The sequence below is a fragment of the Narcine bancroftii genome, chromosome 6 (genome assembly GCF_036971445.1).
Source record: "Narcine bancroftii isolate sNarBan1 chromosome 6, sNarBan1.hap1, whole genome shotgun sequence".
Lineage (NCBI taxonomy): Eukaryota > Metazoa > Chordata > Chondrichthyes > Torpediniformes > Narcinidae > Narcine > Narcine bancroftii.
In genome coordinates this window covers 187,178,469-187,200,460 of record NC_091474.1, presented here as the reverse complement: position 1 = coordinate 187,200,460, position 21,992 = coordinate 187,178,469, and the positions used below count along the sequence as shown (strand labels likewise).

Below are 21,992 nucleotides of genomic sequence, written 5' to 3'. Positions count from 1 at the left end.
CCTTTCATAGATGAGTCCACAAGCTACTTTCCTATTCAGTGATCTCCCTGTGGGTGCTTCTCTTTTTGCTCCAGGAGTTATTCTCTCTCGTACAACTCTCAATCTTGGTCACAAGATCACAAGATAAAGGAGCAGAATTAGGCCAACTGGCTCTGTGTGCTTTGCTTTTCTATCATTAGGAGGATCCATCCACCCACTCAGTTCCCCTCCCTGGCCTTCTCCTCTGACTTTTGATGCCGACTAATCAAATACCTATCAATTTCTGCCTTAAATCTACCCAGCAACCTTGCTGCTACACCTGCCTGTGGTCATATGTTCCACAGACTCACACCCACTGACTAAAGAAAATTTTACACCTTTTTAACTTGATGCCCTTTTCTCTTAAAGCTGTGTCCTCTTGTCCAAGATTCCCCTACCATGGGGAACAACCTTGCCACATCTACTCTGTCCAGGCCTTTCAGCATTTGAAATGTCTCTATGAGGTTCCCCCTCATCCTTCTGTACTCCAACAAATACAGTCCAAGAGCTGACAAACATTGTTCCTATGCTAACCCTTTCATTCCTGGTACCATTCTAGTAAATCTTGTTTGAGTCCTCTCCAACACCAGCATGATTTTTTTCTCAAACAAGGTGCTCAAAACTCTACGCAGTATGTTAAGTGAGGTCTCACCAGTACTTTCTAGAATGTCAACATTATATCCCTGCTCTTATATGCTATTTCTCTGGAAATGAATTCCAACATTGCATTCTCCTTCTTCATCACTGACTCATCCTGGAAGTTAACCTTTAGGGTATCCTGCACAAGGACTCTCAAGTCCCTTTGCACTTACAAATTTTGAATTTTCTCCCCACCTAAATAATAGATTGCCCATCTATTTCTTCTACCAAATTATATGACTGTACATTTTCCAACATTGTATTTTATCTGCCACATCTTTGCCCATTCTAATCTATCCAAGTCTCTCTGTAGCCTTTCCAAATCCTCAGCACCACCACCTATTGTGATATCATCTGCGAATTTAGCCACACAGCCATCTATTCTATAATCCAAATAATTTATGTACAATGTAAAAAGAAGCAGTCCCAACAGATAACCTTGTAAACACCACTGGTAACCAGTAGCCAACCAGAATAGGATCCCTTTATGTTCACTCTCTGATTCCTGCCAATCAGCCAATGCTCTACCCATGCTAGTATCCTTCCTGTAATCCCATGGGCTCTCATTATGTTAAGAAGTCTCATGTGTGGCGCCTTGTTAAAGGACTTTTGAAAGTCCAAATACACAACATTCACAGCTTTTCCCCTGTTTATCCTACTTGTGATATCTTCAAAAATTGCAGTAAATTTGTCAGGCATGATTTTCCTTCAAGGAAAGCTTGCTGACTTAGGCCAATCTTATCAGGTCCTCTAAGTACTCCATAATCTCATCCTTGACAACAGACTCCAACAGCATCCCAACCACTGACATCAGATAATAGGGCTATCATTTCCTTTCTGCTGCCTCATTCCCTTCTTAAACAGTAGAGTGACATTTGCGATCATCCTGTTCACCAGAACCATGCCAGAATTTATTGATTCCTGGAAGATAATTCCCAATGCCTTCACAATCTTTGCAGGTACCTTCTTCAGAACTCGAGGGTGCATTCCATCTGGTCCGGGAGACTTATCTTTCCTAAGACCATTTAGTTCCCCAAGAATTTTCTCTCTCGTAATCTAGACTAGCTGCTGACTTCTCTTCCCAGTGATACTTGAGAGTCCTGTATGCTACTAATGTCTTCCACAGTGAAGACTGATCCAAAATATTCATTCAGTTCCTCTGCCATCTCCTTGTCTCTTTTTTACTCTTAATATATTTAAACAATAGTTGAATTAAAAAGAAAAATGGGATGGAATTCGCTGCCACTGTTCCTCATATTACTTTGGCCTTCACACCACTCTTCTTTACTTTTTGTTCCACTGATTTAATGTAAGGACAGGAATAAACCATTCAATCCCTCCCTGACTAAATCAATATTCTGCTTTGAAATGTTTAAACTCCAAGATTTTTGATGCAAATATATTTAAGTTTGTGTTTCATGATTTTCATTTAAAAAAATATTCTTCAGGGACAAGAGACACCATCCTTCTTACCAGTCTCACAGCCTGACTGGCCGTAACCTTGGCTTCTTTTGCTATTTTTTCAGCCTCACTGATTTTTTCTTTGATATTGGTATAAGCTTTGAAGGCAGCAGTTGCATTGAAGGATAGGTTCTTGGCTTCTTCAAGGATGCTGTTTTATAGACAAAACCATATTTATAAACAACAGTAGGCCGAGGGACCGCAGTCGGGGGAGATAGCCGAGAGATCGTAGTCAGGGGAGACGGCCGTTAGGGGAGACTGGAATGGGGTGGGGGTGGATAGGCTGCACAATTCGGGTGGGCTTTCCGAAATCCGGAAAAATCTGAAATTCGGAACACACTGTCCCCCAAGGGTTCCAGATAAAGGATCGTGTACCTGTATGTGTCATATTTCACCAAGATTTTTTGAAATTTACATACTGTCAAGGTAATTCGGTTTTACTTTTACTACTTGGCTAAACTGCACTGTTAATGAGGACGTTGTTCTGCTCCACATGATCACCTGTGCCTCAAGACAAGACAATTTTAGTGACATGTAATATCTTCTCTTTGCCTCACTACTGCAATTTTCTCCATTCATGTTTATGATTCTCAACCACTTTCTTATTATGGTTCACTGATTTCATTTCTCCTCGACTTTCTCCAAGTCAAAAGGGTAGCCATGTGTATCCAAGCTATTCCTGCCTTTTTGTTAGCTATGTGGAGCAATCCAGGCCTCAAGCCTATCTAGGAAAGGACCCTCAACTCTTCCTGTGCCTCAATTATGACCACTTTGATGCTGCTTCATGCAGCATGTTGACTTTATCCACTTTTCTGCCAAGTTCCACCCTGACCTCAAATTCACTTGGTCCATCGCTAGCAAACACTTTCTCCTTTCTCGATCTCTCGGAATCCATCTCAGATGTTTTCTACAAACCCACCAACTCCCACAGATGTCTTGACTATATTTCTTCACACCCTGTGCCCTGTCAAGATCTAATTCCCTTCTCAGAATTCTTCCATCTCTGTCACATCTGCTCCTAGTACATGATCTTCCATGAAAGATTATTTAAGATCTTCACATTCTTCAAAAAATATGGTTTTTCTCTACTACCATTAACTCAGCCCTCACCTACATATCCTCCATTACCCACACATTGGGCCTGGGCAATAAGAAAGGGTTCCCCTTGTCTTCACCTTCCATTCCACCAACCCCTGCATCCAACAGCTTGCCCTCCACCATTTCTGCCACTTACTATGTCATCCCACCTCCAAGCATATCTTCCCCTCTCTTCTCCACCTTCCACAGGGTCCACTCCCTCTGTGACTCCCTCATCCACTATTCACTTCCCACCAATTGCCCCCTTGGCCCCTAACTCTGTGACTACAGGAAATGCTACACTTACACCCACACCTCCTCCAATTGAAGCAGCACTTCCCTTGTGAACCTGCAAGGTCATCTACTGCATCCAGTGCTCCAGTTGTGGTCTCCTCTACATCAGAGAGACTGGACGCAGACCAGAAGATTGATTTATTCAGCACCTTAGCTCTCTCTGTCACAATAGTGGGGATCTCTCAGTGGCCACCCATTTCAATTCCCGCCCCATTATCATCCTTACAAATCCATCTATGGCCTAGCTCCCTGTCAGATTGAGACCACCTGCAAATTGGAGGAACAATACATCACATCAGAGAGACTGCAATCCAGACATCCTCCAGCCAAATGACATCAACATCGACTTCTCCAGTTTGAATTCTCACCTTTCCTCCTATTCATGTCCAAATATCACCAGTGGTCTATGTTCCTGTCCCTGTCTTTTCTTCCCTTCTCCTCAGCCTTTTTATTCAGGCACCTGCCTGCTTTTTGCTCATATCTTGAAGAAAGTAGGCAGAGTTAGTGTAACATTGTTACAGAGTCAGTGATCGGCACTGGGCTTTGAATCCCACACTATCTGTAAGGAGTTTGTACATATTCCCTTTGTCTGCGTGGGTTTTCCCAGTAGGTCCGGTTTCCTTCCACCCTTCAAAATGTAGATCAATTGGATTTAATTGGGCAGCACGGGCTCGTGGGCTGAAAAGGGTTGTTACCGTGCTGTATGCTGTCTGTATTCATGCATGTCTAAAAGCTCAGACCCAAAACATTGGTTATATATTTTTACCTCCAATAGATGCTGCGAGGCCTGCTGTATCTCTCCAGCATTTATATATTTTTTCTACAATCACAGCCTCTGCAGACTTTCGTGATTCACTTGTGGATGATCTTTTACTTCAGTGTCATTTCCTTGCATTAACCCCATTAAATCAGATTTCAATGAAAAATCCATTGATATATTCCATTAATACATTTAGGAACTAAGTTTCTCTGGTTCTCAGTAAACTCCAGATTCCTGACATTATAATTTCTGCCCTGATTATCAAGAGCTTATTTTGAAAAAGACTCCTGGTTCTCGACTCTATTCAGGAGAAAGAACCTTTGCACATTTATTTTGTAGAGTCCACTAAAAATTTTGAGGTTCAATGAGATCACCTTCCTTTTCCTAAACTAGTGATTAATGGCCTAGTCTACTCAAAGTCTCCTCACAGGACAGGAAGCACTTTACTGAATCTTCACCACACTCCCTCGATAGCAAACATATAAGGGCATCAGAATTTTACACAAGGCCTTTGTATAATTGTAGCGAAATGCTTTCACATTGGTACTCAAATCATCTTGTAAAATATCATCGGTGAAGCAGATGACAAGGAAAATAATGTGCTCACTCTCAAAGATATGTGCACAGGAACATCTAGGTCCCTCTTGATATCAACACAGTTCAATCCCACGTCATTTAAAAAATACACAGCTAAATTAAAACATTTTAGTGCTGCAGGTTTTAAACATTCTTATGACTCTGTGAAAATCAATTTTAAATAATTATTTTCTTTGAATTTCTTACCATTGAGAACCTAATTTGGAAATTTAAATTTTTTTCTAACAAGAGGTTCAACCGATTCTTGAAAGGGACTACCCCCAGTGCTTAAGACCTGGCAGGAATTTGTCATGCACATTTGGAACCTTCTCCACTCTTCGTTAAGAATGTTGTTGGTTCAATGTCTGAAGCCCGATTTATAGCAGGATTCCTCCATCTAGCCTATTCTTGACCTTCCTCAACTCTCCAAGCCCTCTTTAGGATTCTTCTTAAACCCTTGCTCATTTGCCTGTCTTTGACCTAGCATCAATTTCCATTTGACTGTACTATTCTAAAGCATTTTTAAAGCTTTATCAATAAAGATATATAAATGTAAATTAGTTGATTGCTTTACCCATTCAGGATTCCAGTTGAGTCATTCAGCACTCCAGCATGATATTCTGCCTGGAGGACTAGTTCTGGAAGCTTCTCACCATGAATACCTGCTGCCAGTTCATCCACTTTGTCATTTAGTTCACTAATTAATGGCTCCAGTTCCTTTTTTTCTTTTAGTTCCTGTCAAAATAAAGTTCTCAATATGAAAAAGTACATAACATCATCTACTTATAACCACTAAATTTTTTTATAGGTGCAGGAACCATTGATAGGTTTCATCTTCAAAATTATCTGCCAGGAATAACACACGAAGAGTAAGTAGCAGAAGACACATGCATGTTGGTCTAAAGTTGCATGACATAAATCAAAGTGAACTTTTAATATCACCGTATGTAAATAGAATCATGCTTTGACAACCAACTTTTTACTTCAGTGGGCCATTGTGATAGTACAGATTCTATCACCAATGTGTATATGTACAGATGGTAGTGTAGGATGACTGTGATTGGCTGAGAGTGTAGCCACACCTACTGGCAGGTCTTAAAGGATTGCACCTAACCAGACCAGGTCATTCTGGACTGGTCGACGTACTTGTGATATGCTCCAGTCTTTTAGTTAATAAAAGCCTTGGTTTAGATCAACAAGTCTTTGGTTCTCTCGACGCGCATTACAGCCATATTCTTCAGGGATCTACTGGCAGTTCCCTGAATAATTGTTAGTAGGAGTGACATTTCCCCATCTGCTTGCAAGTGGAAGTTCTAAAGTTGCCAGTGAAATCTCAGTGAGACCAGGAAGCAAAGCTGAAGCAATTCCTCAATACTGAGTAGGGAATCCATTCATGCAACTATGGATAAGATAGAAATCACACAGAGAGTGTCCCTGAAAATCAGTTTTGTTTTAATGGTTTGAGTGTACAGTATTTGAATGTTTTTAAAAGTCATTACTTTACATTTTTATTTTTGCACCTTTTTAAAATTAGGTTATTTTTAAAAAATTCTTAATGCTTCTGAAAATCAAAAGCATTTGGAAGCTTGCACTGTGTTTTATCATCTTAGCATTTTTGTGGACATGGCTTGTTCTGGCCACCATTTTATAGGACTGACAGCCCTGTTACAGCAAGGGCTGTCATCCATGGAGCTGGCTGACATCTTCCATCAAGTTCTCACTGGAGCATAAAACGCTCAACAGAAATTGAAAGCCACTATTTCTAACAAAGAAGTACAAATCCCTTGGGTGTTCCTTGAATAATTGCTAAAAAGTAGATTCCAACAAAGAGGAATTTCAATTTAATTAATTATCGAACAGATTATAAAAGGAGACACTGTAGCGGTGGCTACACTGCTAACTGAAGGATCACACAACTAGATGGGTTGAGTTCAGTGAGCAAAACTGATTTATTGCAGGCTGCCTGGCTGGTCTTATACTCCCAGTCTGGTCCTGGCTGAGAACTGCGCTGGGGGGCTCCGATGTCACCGGGCCGTCACGTGGGTCGCCAACTGCAGACTTCTGAGCCTGGTGCCAAGGTCAGGAGGAAACCCCCAATGACACCATTTTGGCCAGCTGTCCCGCTGCGTGCGTGACAAGTGGGGCCGGTTCGCCTGCCTAATGGCATTCCGCAACAACACATCACTTTGCTCTCTGTTTTCATGTTGTTCTGTGTTGCATGGAGCTATGGGACTTCCAATAATGCTATGTATCTGAATAATGCTGTGGAAGACCTCTACACTTCAATGAAGTGTATGAAGAATGGATAAAGTTACCCTCATATTAGTTAGTTATCTATTAGATTTAATATAATAGATGCAATCGATTTATTTATCATTATCACATGTACCATGGTACAGTGAAAAGTTTCCTTTTGCTGCCCATTCAAAGGGATTCAAAAATATACTACTTTTTTGTGAAATAAAAAAGAAAAATGGAAAAGAAAAACCCTTTAGAAACAGTGAGTGGTCAAGGATCATGCCACCTTCTCTGATGTAGCTGTCTCTTCTGTCCCACCACTCCCCCCCCCCCCCCCCCCCCAATGATGCATAGCTCAAGTAATTCAAATATTAATGGATGATGAGGAGTAATATTGGGTTAATCTCCTAAACTTCATTAATATTGTGTCAATGTAATATGTATACAGAATTCAGAGATCACTGATGTTTGATGGAAGCAACTTCCCTGTTTCCCCTCTAGTGCATATTAAACCAGTAATTCAGAAGTTGCGGCCATTGGTTTGCTGCTCAACAGTTAATTTTGCTCCAACGCTCCAGTTCAAGAAGTTGGAATGATTCCCCATCATTTACAATGGGGAATCCACTTAAAGTTCCAGAATGCAGGGACAAGAGGGCACCATTATAATTTAAATCTTCTTAAAGTTTTACAATATGTTTGAAAGCAATTGTTTAAATTATTTTTATAAATATTACACTTTTTTAAAGATATTGTTTTAATAATATTTACTAGATTTTGAAATCTTTGTACCATTTTCAGAAACATTGGTTCTTTAATAAGTCAGAAGGTGCAATCTAGGTTTTTGTTAATCTATTATGGGAGTCACAGAGTTTTGCAGCATGGAAACAGGCCCTTCAGTCCAACTCATCCCTGCTGACCAATTTGCCCATTTTGTCAGCAGGCTTGCCTTGATTGCCCTTTTGTGTTGCAACATTAAGAACCGAACCAACAGAAAAGGGTGGCACAAAGGTTCATAGGTCGTATTGTTGTCTCAGAGCTCCAACAATCTGAATTCAGTCCTGACCTCCATGTAGAGTTTTCATGATATCTGTGTCAGCACACTGGCTTCCCACTGGGAGTATCAATACACGTAAAACTACATTTTAAGATTGGTGGGAAGAATAGTAGACTTGTCATTGACTGCATATGAAACAATAGCCTTCATTTTTCTTTATTAATTATGCATTTAATTTACTTACATCCAATCCCATTAAGATAGCTTCCAAAACTTTCTTGGCTTCAGCAACAAGATCATGGCCTTCCTTAAGTATGTCTTCAGTATCCTTTTTACCATTTTCAACTGTCCGCTTCCTTTTCTGAAATTAATACAAAGTTCTGAATTAATTCTCAGAAAATTGGCAAATTATCATGCACATTTCTCACTACATATTTCATTATGCTAGCCCTTCTCTACACACTGCTTCCACCTGAGAGGTATTTGTAGTGGGGGGGGGGGCTTAATAGGGGACAGTAGTATGGATGCTACCATAATCAGTTGGTATCCTAAGTATTGGATGCATGGATTGTTATTCACCTTATAATGTTAAAGATGTGAGTACAGGTTGTACCTCTTTAACCTGGTGACGTTGGGACCTGGCCATTGCTGAACCACAGAAAATTCCAGAAAGAAATTGACCACTAAGAGAACCCCCAATGTAAACATATCCAAAGTAGAACAAAGCTTAACACAGGAAATAATACTGTGGAGCAGCATGGGTAGCATAGCGGTTAGAGCAATGTCTTCACAGAGCCATTGATCAGGACCAGGGTTCAAGTCCCGCACTGTCTATAAGGAGTTTGTACTGGTATGTGCTGCTTAACGTCCACGATGCATTCTGTGAAGTAGGACGTTATGCAATGTGTACGCAGTGGATTCAGTGTGGGGACTGGCATGGGACTGTAAGGGAGAGAGTGGGGCAGGGGAATCAGCGTGGGGACCAACACAGGGCTGTAGGAAGAGAGCATGGCAGGGGGATCAGCGTGGGGACTGACACGGGGTTGTAGGGAGAGAGTGGCGTAGTGAGATCAGTGTGGCGACTGATACAGGGCTGTGGAGAGAGAGCGTGGGGCAGTGGGATTAGTTGGGACTGATATGGGGCTGTGGGGAGAGAGTGGGCATACAGTTTGGGTAGACACTATATAATTTCCATAGCTAATGATCGCTTTTTCTAAATTGCTGTGGACTTGCTTGCGTTAACTGAATAATTATGGGACTACAGATGTATATGTGGCCGAATGTTACCTGAACAGACATTAAATGGTGCATAACTAAATGTGCCAAACCATGGGAGTTGCTGGACCACAGAGCACTGGATAAGAGAGGTGCAACCTGTACATATTCCTTCAAAATAGGAGTTTAAATTGCTGTGAATGCCCTGCCAGTAACTAATACAGTAAAACCTCTGGTATCTGGCACTTATGGGAATTGGCAGATGCCAGATAAGTGTATTTTCTGGTTGCTTGAGACTTACTCTAACAATGCCTAACGAATGCACCTGCTTTAAGAATAAACAGTTTAAAAGACAAAAGACAAAAATTCTATACTGTACTTACACTGAACAATCTTCACTTGCATAAATATATGAACTTTAAAGCATTTTACTTTATTTTCAGTCACATTCTTTAACTGTTGCTACATCTGTAGGTTCCTCCCCCTCCTCCAGGTTTACAGATAAAGCCTCTGACCAGGGTGACTCTTACTAAGTAGGGATAAGGAGACATTTAAGAAAGTCACCCCCAATGATGCAAATCTATTGCTGTTTCACACAAATTTATTCAAACAGCAGCTACAAGCAAAGCACGACAAAGGCTCTCCACTGGCTGAATATTTGCTCCCACCTTCACCAAAGGTTTATGTGTTAATTCAGAAAATATTTACTTTTACAATTTTAAACTTACATATTTTACACGTTTATTCTTCTTTTTAATTTATTTTCCACGATTTTTTTGTCTGGTTGCTTGAATTCTAGATACCAGGGGTTTTATTGTAGTTGGAAAACAGCATTCCAAATTAAAAAAAAAGTATAATTGTTCCCTTCTGCCAACTCTTTAATCTCAAGGAAGAGTTGTCAAATACACCCAGTTTCAATGGGATAAAGAATGTGGAATTACCAGAATTCATCCAACTTGTAACTGGTAACATAAAGCAGATACTGTAAAAATCTTTTTTGGTCAGCAGTGAGTGTAACACTGTTATAGCGCCAGTGGGGTTTGAATCCGGTACTGTCTGTTTCCTTGCGTCTCTTTGGAAAAAAAAATATATGGGGGTTGTAGGTTAATTGGGTGGCATGGGCTTGAGGGCTAGAAGGTTAATAAATTTTTTAAAAATTAACTGCATTCAAAATTATTTCAAAAGCAAAGGGATTTTTTTCAGACATTGCAATGTATTTAAGTAGTTGCTTAAAATATTTCCAAAATCAAAATCAAAAATAAAAATCCTGGAAATCTGATTCAGCTTTGGGAATGCAATGATGGCATACTGAAATTAAATCTTGTGTTCCTCTTGAAAATATAACATATAATTTAAGGGATAAATACCATTTTAAAAAATAGTTTGGCGCCCAACTAGAGGGGTCGATATGGCCTGTTTCCGTACTGTAATTGTTATATGGTTATATTTAAAAATTCTTGGTTTGAGGATTTGAGCTCTCAATCCGTTCCAGTGAGATATCTTAGTTTCACAGCCAAGTACTTGAATTATATATAATTGATGATCTCCTTTTCTTCTTTCTTTCTTAGTGGGTTGATATAGGGGGAGGAGGGTGGGTATTAGTGGGGAGGGAGAGGGAGGTTGGGGTTTTTTTTTGTTATTACTGTATACGAATTTTATTATAATTGATGATATTGTGGTTTTAAAATTTTTAAATCAAGTATTAAAAAAATTCTAATCAAGCTGATATTTAGCAAAATGGTGACAGAGACCTGCATATATTTACTTGCTTTACAGGAGATGATGAAAATAGATGAAAAAAAAGGATATCACACCATGAAGGGTGTGACCAAAAGTTGAAATTATCAAAATGAAGAAGACATTTAAAGGGCTTGGGGAAGGAATATAGCAAAAAGATTAAAATCAATCTGTACCTCCAATGCGGTCATATTTTTCTGATTGACAGAAGACAGCCGGTCAGTCTCTTCAATTTTTACTTGCGCTTCTTTCAACAGTTCCTGAGCTTCATCAAATTTATTTTTGTAATCAGCTATTTTGCTCATAACTTCATTCTTAAGCTCCTGGGTGGCTTTGTGGAGATTGCCAAATATTTTTGTCACTTTCTCTAAAAGTTTAATGGCGGCGCTGAAATCCAAACCACAAGCATTAGAAATAGAGCCAGGAATAAACCACAAACTTTTCCAAAAGGTCTGATTTTTCTGAACTTTGCTTCTGAAAATGCACATCCTCCCCTGCTGTGAAGATCTGCTGGAGGTCACCAATTCCAGCATTCCCAATGGATTCCATGAGTGGGAGAGTCTCGAACGAGGAGACAGCAACAAAGCAAGGGGCCAGTTACTTAACTCAGAGGCACAGAGAAAATGCATCTCTCAGGTTGTAGTGAATTCTCTATGTCTGAGAGTGGTGCAGGCCAGAGTACAAGATATATTTAAAGTGGAGAAAGATAAATATTTGAAATATTGAGGAATTGAAGGTTATGGGGAAATAGCTCATGAGAAGAGGTGACCAAAGATCAGCTATGTCCACAATGAATGGTCGTTAAGATCGAGAGGGCTGGTGACCTACTCCTATGTTCTTGTGCTTTCTGTTATGAGGTGAATCCAAGACTTTAACATTTAAATATAAATGAAATGCAAGATTGATTTTTAAGCCCTCCAAACCTTCACTTTGCACAGCACTGGTCACTAGTCATCCACACACAGAGGCATCGCTTACTGGCTTGTCAATCTATCTGCATCTAAAAGCTCCCAATCCCTAACCATTCTGTCAACATACAGCAAGACAAGGAGTGTATGTATACTCTCAATGACCTCAGAATTTGCTAAAGACCAATTATAGGAAATTTCTGCAGTGTTGGACAAGGACAAATGCCACTTATATAATGTTGTGTTAACTTTTCTGTTGATTTTGGGTTTCGGGTGTACTGTACATAAGGCAGCAGATTTTAAGATCCAATTAGCTGGGTTAGTAAGTGCGTCAACTTCTCATATGCTCTGCAACCACAATAAGTCTGGTTGCAATTTTTTATTTATTTAAAATGTTAGATAAAGGTTAAGATTGTACTTAAGATTTTCATTTTTGGCAGATAACCAATATATCAATATACCTGGATGATAATGTGGCAAATTGGATTAGCGAATTTGCAGATGGTAATGAATGCTGGGATTGCAATGGATAATGAGGAAGGCTTTCAAAGCTTTCAGCAACTATTTCAGTGGCCAACTATTTCAATTCTGCATTCCACTCCCGTGCTGACAGGTCTATCCATGGCCTCTTGCACTGCCAAACCAAGTCCACCCGTAAATTAGAGAAGCAACACCTAATATTCTGCCTGGGCACTTTCCAATCAAATGGCATTAACATCAACTTCTCTGGTTTCTGCTCGACCACTCCACATTCTCCCTCTCTTCCCCACCCCTTTGTCTCCTTTCTCCAGCTCTCCTCTCCCTTCCCTTTCCATTCAGAGCCATTCCCCCTCTCCCTGTTTGCTTGTTGTGCCCTCCCTCTCTCATCCACCTATTACCTCCTGCCTTTAGGCCTGTAGGGCTTCCCTGGTCATTCTACCCTACCATTTTATTCAGACACCTGGCCTCACTTTGCTCATACCTTGATGAAGGGCTGAGGCCTGAAATGTTGGTTATATATCTTTATCTTTGTAACATAAAAAATGTTGTTTGACCTGGTGAGTTTCTCCAGTATTGTCAATTTTACAGGAGTTGGGATATTTTGTTGAAATTGTATTGAGCCATAGCATGCTAAGCTCTTGGGGGTGTTTATTTTTAAAGGAATGGAATTGAAAAGCAGGAAAGTTATGCTAAACTTTCAAAAGTTGGAGTACATCTTTACACTTTATAAGACAGATATCAAAGACTGCAGGGAAGATTTCCAATGACAATAATAGAAATGCAAAAGACGGTTAAACAGAATGGATTTATCTCTGGAGAAAAGAAGACTGGAAATGACTGCAAAGAAGTCTTTAAAATTATGAATGGTGGAAATAGGAAGAATCTTTCCCATGTCTGTAAATGCATAACATGAGGCCATCAAAGCAGTCACTGACTAATGGGGAATTCTGATTAAAATGGATTGAGAATGTGGAATTTATTACCACAGGGAATAATGAAAGTGAAGGGAGGCTAAACAGTATCCTGAGGAAGATAAGAATAGAAGGCTATGCAAATTAATTTTGCTGAGTAAAGACAAGAGGAGGAGTGAATGGGTAATAAAACATAGAAAGAATTAGATGGGGCAAATGGCCTGTTGCTATGCCAAACATTTTGTGGATTTCCACGAAAGAGAAGGGCATGCAAACAACACAATGACTAAAACTACATACTCAAGTTCATCGTCGGCCATTTCCTCATGCTTATCAAATGATCGCTCTCGCAGCTTTGCCATAATATTTACAACTTCATTCTGGAGGTATTGTAGATTTTTCTCTGTAACCCCATCTTGGATTCTAAATGTTTCATTTAACTTTTTAGCTTTGTCTTTTAAATCTGTGAAATGAAAAAGGAAATAATTTCTAGCTTACAGCCAATGCAGATTACACATAGATGCTCCCATTTATTTTGGCCTATTGTCGATTTTGGGCACCAAAGAAGTAAAATGGTGTCTGCAGCAGTAAAAACAAAAACAAAATCTTACACAAATTATTATGTGAGATCCAGCTTGAAGCTTGGATAGAATACTGCAACATTTTCATGTATTCTTTTGTACTTAAATCTTTAGACAGATAGGTTTTTGTCATGTTATGTCAAGATATAATTATATCAAAATTTAAGAGACAAAAATGATGCCTCGTGAAGATAGCTTTCTGATACAACATTTTGATGCCTACCATGAGATGCCAGCATTGCATATTTCATTGACTTTTCTAAATCCTCTGCTCGTCTGAGAGTCCTTTCAGTGTCTTTATCTGTTTGTTCACCATCTGCAGAAACTTGTGATGTCTAATTTTAATTTAAAATAATTCAGTTAAAAAAAATCACCAACAAAAGATTGAATACATTTATTAATGTTATTTTGTAAATAAACTTCTTTTCATGGTTTTGGCCAAATACAAAACATTCAGTGTTGCAATAAAAAGCAGCAAATGTATGCTTTGATTCATCTTTAAGCTCTTGAGAAGACAAATCGTCCAAGACCTAAAATATTATTTTTATTTGATTGAAGCACTTTGGAAATACAGGTACACAATTCTTTATCTGGAACCCTTGGATGACAGTGTGCCTTGAATTTCAGATTTTTCCGGATTTCGGAAAGCCAGATTTAACCCACCTGAATTGTGCTGCCGTATCCACTCCCACCCCCTTCTAGTCGTGCTGCCATCTCCCCCTCTAGCCCACCCGACTCGCACTGCCGGTCTCTCCCGCCCCCACCTGCCCAATTCGTGCTGCTGGTCTCGTCCCCCCTTGCCTGCCCAACTCGCGCTGCCGGTCTCCCGCCCGCCCAATTTGCGCTGCTGGTCTCTTCCCCCACCTCGCCCTCCCGACTCGTGCTGCTGGTCTCCCGCCCACCAAACTTGCGCTGCCGGTCACCCGCCCGACTTGCTCTGCCTGTCTCCCGCCCGCCCGACTCACTCTGCCGGTCTCTCGTCTGCCCGATTTGCACTGCCAGTCTCTTCTTCCTCCCCCCCCCTCGCCAATCTGACTCGCGCTGCCGGTCTCCCACTCGCCTGACTCTTGCCTGCCCAACTCATGCTGCCGGTCTCCCATCTGCCCGACTCACGCTGCTCTGTCTCTCCCCACTTGCCAGATTTTGGAGCTTTCTGGATTTTAGATGTCTGGATAAAGGATTGTGTACATGAATATGTTAAAAAAATCCCTGATTCAGTGAATAAATGTTGCAACATTTTTTGATGTTAAAATATGAAATAACTGACTCAAGATTCTTTTATCAGATCACGTTGCGCTGAAATCAGTTTTTGACCTGCAGAAGTTCCTTCAAAACATTCAGCTATATCCTAATGATTAGTGGAATGTCTGCATTATTTAATGTCTCCTGTACCCTGTTCAGTAACTCGTCCATTTCTGTGATCAAGGTGTCCAGGTTACTATCAGCCAGCTGAAGCAGTCTTTCTGGAGCTCTCTGAGGTGACAGAAGGTACTGTGGAGAGACAAACACATTAAGTCATTACAGTGAGCACTCATGTCTTCCTAACTATCTAATCTTCTTTTATTACAATTGTTTGATTTGAAATGTATGAGTCACTAATGGATATATTGCAATGTTCACTTCTAAAATCATGTTAATTCAATTCTGTGGATTATAAAGCACTAGTTTGTAGTGCAGCATTAGTTACCATGAACAGGCCAGTACTTCTAGGGTGGGTCTACCATCTAGAATCAACACCCATAATATTTACCTGATACACATCTGAAGGGTTGGTCTACAGAACCCTCCACTCCCTTGAGTAAACTGCAATGTCTAATTGGGCACAAATCTTCAAGATGTGAAGTGCATGCATCTATCCACCTTACAATGACGTCTGCAGTTAGTAGAAGAGATAGGTGAGCTGGGGAGGTCCTGTTATACCCCAAACTGAGCACCAGTATTGAGCTGTTTTCTCACACTGTTGACACCATTTTCCACTAGCTTTCTGGAGGTCAAGAGGTAGCATTGTATTGAGTGTGCTATCAAAAGCCAGATTAGATTTATCCAGCTTTTTATAAACAGAGTCGGAACAACTCTTATTGCGTCCAGCAATGCATCCTGAAGCATTCTCAGCATCCTTTCACCTTCATTCTTAAGGACAATCCTATCTCTTCATTAAAATTCTCATCTTCATGATTAAACTGTGATGCAGAGTGAAGTTACTGGAACTGAAGGCTTTCATTAGCAAGAGATGGACAGCATCCCTCATGTTGCTGGCTCACACTGACTTAGGCTGAAATTGGGGGCAGGGTTGTGGCATGACAGCCTTTATGGGGGATAAAGGGGAGAAGTCATGAGCCACCCAGTGAGAGCAAGGTCAAACATAAAAGGTCATATCATTTACATATCCAATAGTGGTTTCACCACAAACTGCTGAGTGATTTTATTGGAGCATGTGCTTGTATACTCTTCAATTAAACCATTTTCCCAAACACACCCTTCCTCTGTTTGTGGGGTCCATGCACTTTCTTTTTCACGTGCTCCACCATTTGGACACTTGATTCCCATACATTAGAATTCTCTTCTGAACCAATTTATCTCTCCATTTCCCTCTTCTACCATGTTAAACCATTATCTTTGATTAAATTTATGGTCATTCCTTTAAACATCCCAGTTATGGGTCTTTAAGTTTAGTTGAATGTGTTTGGAATGTTCCACTAGGTTTATTTATTGTTGTTAATGAACCACACAGGGCCACGTCTTAAGCAACATTTTCTCAGCCACTTTTTGTGGGATTGTTGACCATCCAGCAAGACAGCTTCACCCTTGAAAACAACTATAAGGAGAGGTCGAATACACTTCAGTGGTTTTCTCTGGACTGTCGGAGGCTGAAAAGTGACCTGACAGAACTTTGAAAAATTATGAGACATACAGAATTTTTAAAATTTAAATTAATCTTTCTAAATTTTAAATTTAAATATACAAACACGGTAATAGGCCATTTCAGCCCACCAGTCACTCACACCCAATTAACCTACACTATCGGTGCATTTCAAAAGGTGGGAAGAAACCCGAGCCCATAGAGAAAATCCAGGCAGACACAGGGAGAACATACAAATTCCTTATAGACAGCGTGGCATTTGAACCTGTCCCGATTGCTGGCTCTGTAAAGGCTGTGCACTAACCATCACGCCAACCATGACGCCCAACAAGGTGTATAGTAAGTTTTTCTCTCAGGATGAAAATGTCAGATACAAGAGAGCATAGATTAAAGGTGAAAGGGGGAAAGATTAAAGAAGAACTTTGTGAACTGAGGGGTGTGTTGAGTCCACTGCCAGGAGAGGTGGGGAAATAAGAGGGAGATTTAGACAGGCACATGAACAATGGGAATGGATGGATATACAATATGTGCAGATAGATGAGATCAGTTTAAATTGCCATCATAGTTTGGATTGACACCATGCTTTCCTGCTTCATTTTCTACAAAATGCTATGATTACTTATGAACATAATCAACAAAGTTATATCCAAAGTAACTCTTGGGCAGGATCTTAATGAGTGACAAACTATTTATGTAAACTCTCTCTGGGAAACCAGGAATTATTTTTTTTGTCTTGCTTTCTGATAATTGTATCCACAGCTTTATGATCAGTAAAATCATGGGAACTAACACACGATTTCATGTGATATGATCAACCCTTTATGTCTCCTTCGGATTACGATCAATTTACCATCTTATTCTTTTCTGAGCTATAAACTAGTTCAAATGTTGCCAAATTTAATTTATGATTTGACGATGAGAGTTTATTGTCAAACCTGCACGTACAATATATAGATGCAATGAAATCTTTGCTTGCTGTAGCTGCACGGGTATGTCTAACACGCTAATAAACCACAAGGGTAAATCAAATTAACATGATGTGCCTTGGGAGAATAAAAAAATAAAATGTTAAATGATAAATAGATAAAAATTCAGTGTTGTGGATGTGAACAAAATTCAGTCTTTTTCAACAGTGCATATGGGTATTCGGTGATCCTGGAGTAGGGTAACGGTTTGGAAAGTATGGGGAGGCTCAAGAGCCTGACAGCTATTGGGAAAAATTATGTTCTTGAACCAAGAAGTGTTGGACTTTGGGCCAGAAGGTACCAGCAAGAAGAGAATATGACTGGGGTGATGGGTAACTTCAGGTCAGCCTTCAATGGTCAGGAAGTAAGTGCTCTTGATGGACTTGGCTACATCTCCCCATAAATATAATTTTAATTTAGTGATAGAGCATGGAAATAGGCTCTTCCAGACCACACGCCTGTGTTACTCAAGTAGATCCATGTGGCCAATTAACCTACTAATCCCATCCATTTGAGTTTCTAAACCAGACCAGACCATGCTATGTATTGCCTTAATATGGTGGAAGAATAGGAGGAAGGTGAATTGGTTTAGAAGGAGAATACCAGATGGAGGATCAATGATCTATTGCTCAACTCAAATTATTCACAATATTTTGGCAACAACAGCACTCTTCATTACCCAACCACAAGAAAATCAAAATGTTGGCTCTTCCAACTTTTGCAGTACCACTAAAATATGGTAAGAATGAAAATTATTCTTTTCCAATGGGGCTTTGTTTGTTTTAACTATTCTTTTTCACTTAGATTTGTAAGCATAACTTGAAAGAGTAGCTTGAGAGAGAAATATATACTTGCCTTCAATTCTTGAGACATATTTTCATATCTATAAAGCACCTTATAAGGAGGGGGAAAGGGTCCGGAAAGATTCAGACTGGTGACCATTTGATTAAGATGTTCAATGTCACTCAGTAGAAGTCCAGTGCACTTATCATCACAAGCTGGAAAAAGATGAATTTAACATCAATACAAAACTACTTGGATAACAATAAACACTGCAGGAGAATTTTAGTATAAACATGAAATACAATCTGTGTTTACCACAGGGACTTAAGAGCAAAATACAGCAGGTTCTGTAAATCTGAAATGGAAACAGGAAAATAATAAACTTTACTCCAACTTGAACAGTGCCTTTAATTCTGGTATTGTTGCTGCTTGGGGAACTGGTTTCTGCAATTTGAAAAGTTAGTGCTAAGTCCCTGTCAGATCCTCATACCTCTCTTGGAGAAACAACACTACTATTCAACAACTATCAGTTTCCAGGATTTCTGTTCTCATTGACTCAGAGATCTTCCCTTCTGAGTCTATAAATTTGCAGCCCCTCCCTCAATTCTAACTTCTTCCTTTGGTCCTCAAGCAGGTTTTTCCAATGTAGGTGCAATGGATAAGCTGTCTATAAATTGTAGAACTTACCTTTTTCTCTGTAATAACTGTTCAATCCCTTTTTACTTGCAATCATAAAACTTCTGATGGCCTTCCTCATTTTCCAATTTCCATCTTCAGTGTCTCAACCTTCACCCTGCTGCAGGGCCTTCTACTTCTTGAATGTCACCAATCTCCATCTATTACCACCTTCCTCTCACACTGAAAGACTTTTACTCACTTCCCTCCAACAAGGTATATTGCAATATGGAGACTATTTTTTGGCCGCCTCTTTATGGCTTCTTAATAGCATTTGTGCAGCATTCTTTGTGCTTATCTTTGTGCTTATAAGAGCATACTTACAATATGGCACTTGGCAAATGGTTGGCTTAACAAGTTTGTTTGCTTATTTTCTTATTTGATTTATTTTTGTATATCAAATAATAGTGCATGTTATTGAAGTTCACTTGGCAGTGAAATACAGACGTATTCAGGATTAGCGAATACACATTGATGAACATATACTTTCCAGATCTATGCAGCATAACATGATACTTCATAACATAATTTTTGATTATTTATTAATTTATATATGTCCACTGTCAGGACTGTAAAAATTTGTGGAAAGCCAAATTCAAACATTTTCATTTAAAATTAAACTTGAGGGGCAAGATATATTGATTATAAAATGAATTTTAATCCATTTTGGCAGTATAAAATGTAATTTATTTCTACCCTTTTACAAACTAATACTACCTTTTTACAAATCCCTTTATTTTTTTCCTTTGAGCAACATCAGTAGCTGTGCAATTTTCTATTCTATAAACTTTTATAGGGTGTAAAAATGTTGTCTGATCGATGAAGGGTTAGGGACTTGTGGAATTTATGACACCAACAACAGTAGCAGATGAAGGAAAGGAGGAGGGGATATAAATGACAATTCTTGCCAGGAAACACTCCATTGAACTTATGGAGTGATGTGAAGTGACCAAGAAATGGCCCATATCACATATCCCTTGAGGGAAAGGAAAAAACATTATCAATTGTATAGTGCTTTAAAAAAACACTTTCAAATTATGATTCCAAGCATATTGGGTGGTACTGTTAGCATAGCGGTCAGTGCAATGTTGTTACAGCCCCAGTAATCGGGACTGGGGTTCGAATCCCACGCTGTCTGTAAGGACTTTGTATGTTCTCCCCGTGTCTGCGTGAGTTTTCTCTGGGGGCTCTGGTTTCCTCCAACCCTTCAAAACTTGTAAATTTTGTGGTGATACAACCACTACATTGGCTGCACTCCTATCAGCCTGTTGCAGGGGGAAACCACTGTACCTGCAGGTAGACAACCTGGGAGGCTGGCCCCATCTGCCTGCTGTCAATCATCAGCCCGTATTGAGACTCGAGCCAGCCAGAAGTCAGGAGTGTACTGAGACCTGGTTTAAGCTAATTAAAGTCTGTTGTACAGTCTGTGGACTTTGCATTAGAATTGTTCACGCAGGTTTATTAAGTGTAATTGGGCAGCATGGGCCAGTGGGCTGAAATGTCTAAATTTAAATTTAATGTAATTGCTTGAATAACTTTAAACAGTTTGGATGTTATCCATAGCATCCTTCCTTTGCATCTTTTGCTTGCAATAGTTATCTATTACTTCACTGAACTGCAAGTTAAATACTCTCAGACATTACTTTTGAGAACCTTTCCTCTCCCATCCAAACAGTTCCAGACCCAATGAACACTAGAGTGATTTAGAATGAGCCAACAACTTTTTTTTTCCTTTAATGTATGTTATCAAAGGTCTCTACTATGATCAATTTCAAAATAATTGCTGGTACAGTACTTGAGCACTTTCCAAATGACCTTAAAACTTGTTAATGTAAAATTTTGTTTAAAAAAACTTTAAACTTGTTGTTAAAGCACATTAAAACATTTAAATTAAAAATAATAACTTCAGAGTCAGTGCCATTTTAAGGCAAAAATTCATGCATAAATTTCAGAGTGGCTCATTATTTGTTAGAAAATGTTACAAATCACAATCCTCACGAGAAGCAAATGTTCATACTCCAATTCATAAATGTGCCATTGTGGCGAGAGAGCCGCGTGTTCAATTCAGTTTCCCATAAAAAGGAGGTGCATGTGACAGAATATATTTTTATTAATGCAGGATAAAATATATTCAAATGATTTAATTTTGTAACTTAGTTGGCAAACGCAAAGCTCGTTTCATCACCAATTTATTGTAAAGACATAAAAACGTGGCTGCTCGTGAGGAAAAAGTCAATTAAACATTGGGCAGACAATTCAAGCATTTGATATCTTCCTTCTGCTTTACCATTTGCAGACTTTCACTGCATCCAGTAAAATTATATGTCAAAATATATAAGTTACTCACCATATGGAAATCAGCATGCCTATCATCGTTACAAAATATAATTATTGCCAGAGCATTGCATTTCTGGAATGCTTGTAAATTTCTGCTTATTAAGGTCTGTCATTAACAATCGAGGTTACAGTTAGATTCAGAGAAATACATTCAGAAGAGATGCATAAAATTGAAGATAGATTTGAAATTATATTTGAAATATAATTGGATGAATACTTTTGTTTGCTAATTTAACAGTGGGATTTATGAAAGAGTGAAGGTATCCATAAATTCAAGTGGAAGTTATTGCCAGTGGACAAATTAACAAGCTGATGCATTAAGGAACCACTGATTATTATCGTAAAAGTAATTTCCCATCTTATGGCTTAAGGCTTATGGCCATGAAGCTTAATGGCTGGTGTAATTTCTGTCTCTATCTGTTTAAACATTAGCCTTTCACCTAGATTTCTCATGAAAAGCAATAAACAAATCATGAATTAAGA

General features: G+C 39.3%; 1 protein-coding gene across 2 annotated transcripts in view; it reads right to left on the bottom strand.

Annotated features, from left to right (window-relative positions):
• lama2 (laminin, alpha 2) overlaps positions 1 to 21,992 on the bottom strand; it is a 361,112-nt gene that overhangs the window by 81,215 nt on the left and 257,905 nt on the right. For both annotated transcript variants that reach the window (XM_069886986.1, XM_069886987.1), the window contains exons 33-40: positions 18,570 to 18,712; positions 15,282 to 15,380; positions 14,113 to 14,224; positions 13,609 to 13,771; positions 11,186 to 11,396; positions 8,302 to 8,418; positions 5,400 to 5,560; positions 2,131 to 2,269 (exon numbers count right to left, since the gene is read on the bottom strand). In XM_069886986.1, the coding sequence (XP_069743087.1) occupies positions 2,131 to 2,269; positions 5,400 to 5,560; positions 8,302 to 8,418; positions 11,186 to 11,396; positions 13,609 to 13,771; positions 14,113 to 14,224; positions 15,282 to 15,380; positions 18,570 to 18,712 (1,145 nt within the window). The remainder of the gene's footprint in view (positions 1 to 2,130; positions 2,270 to 5,399; positions 5,561 to 8,301; positions 8,419 to 11,185; positions 11,397 to 13,608; positions 13,772 to 14,112; positions 14,225 to 15,281; positions 15,381 to 18,569; positions 18,713 to 21,992) is intronic.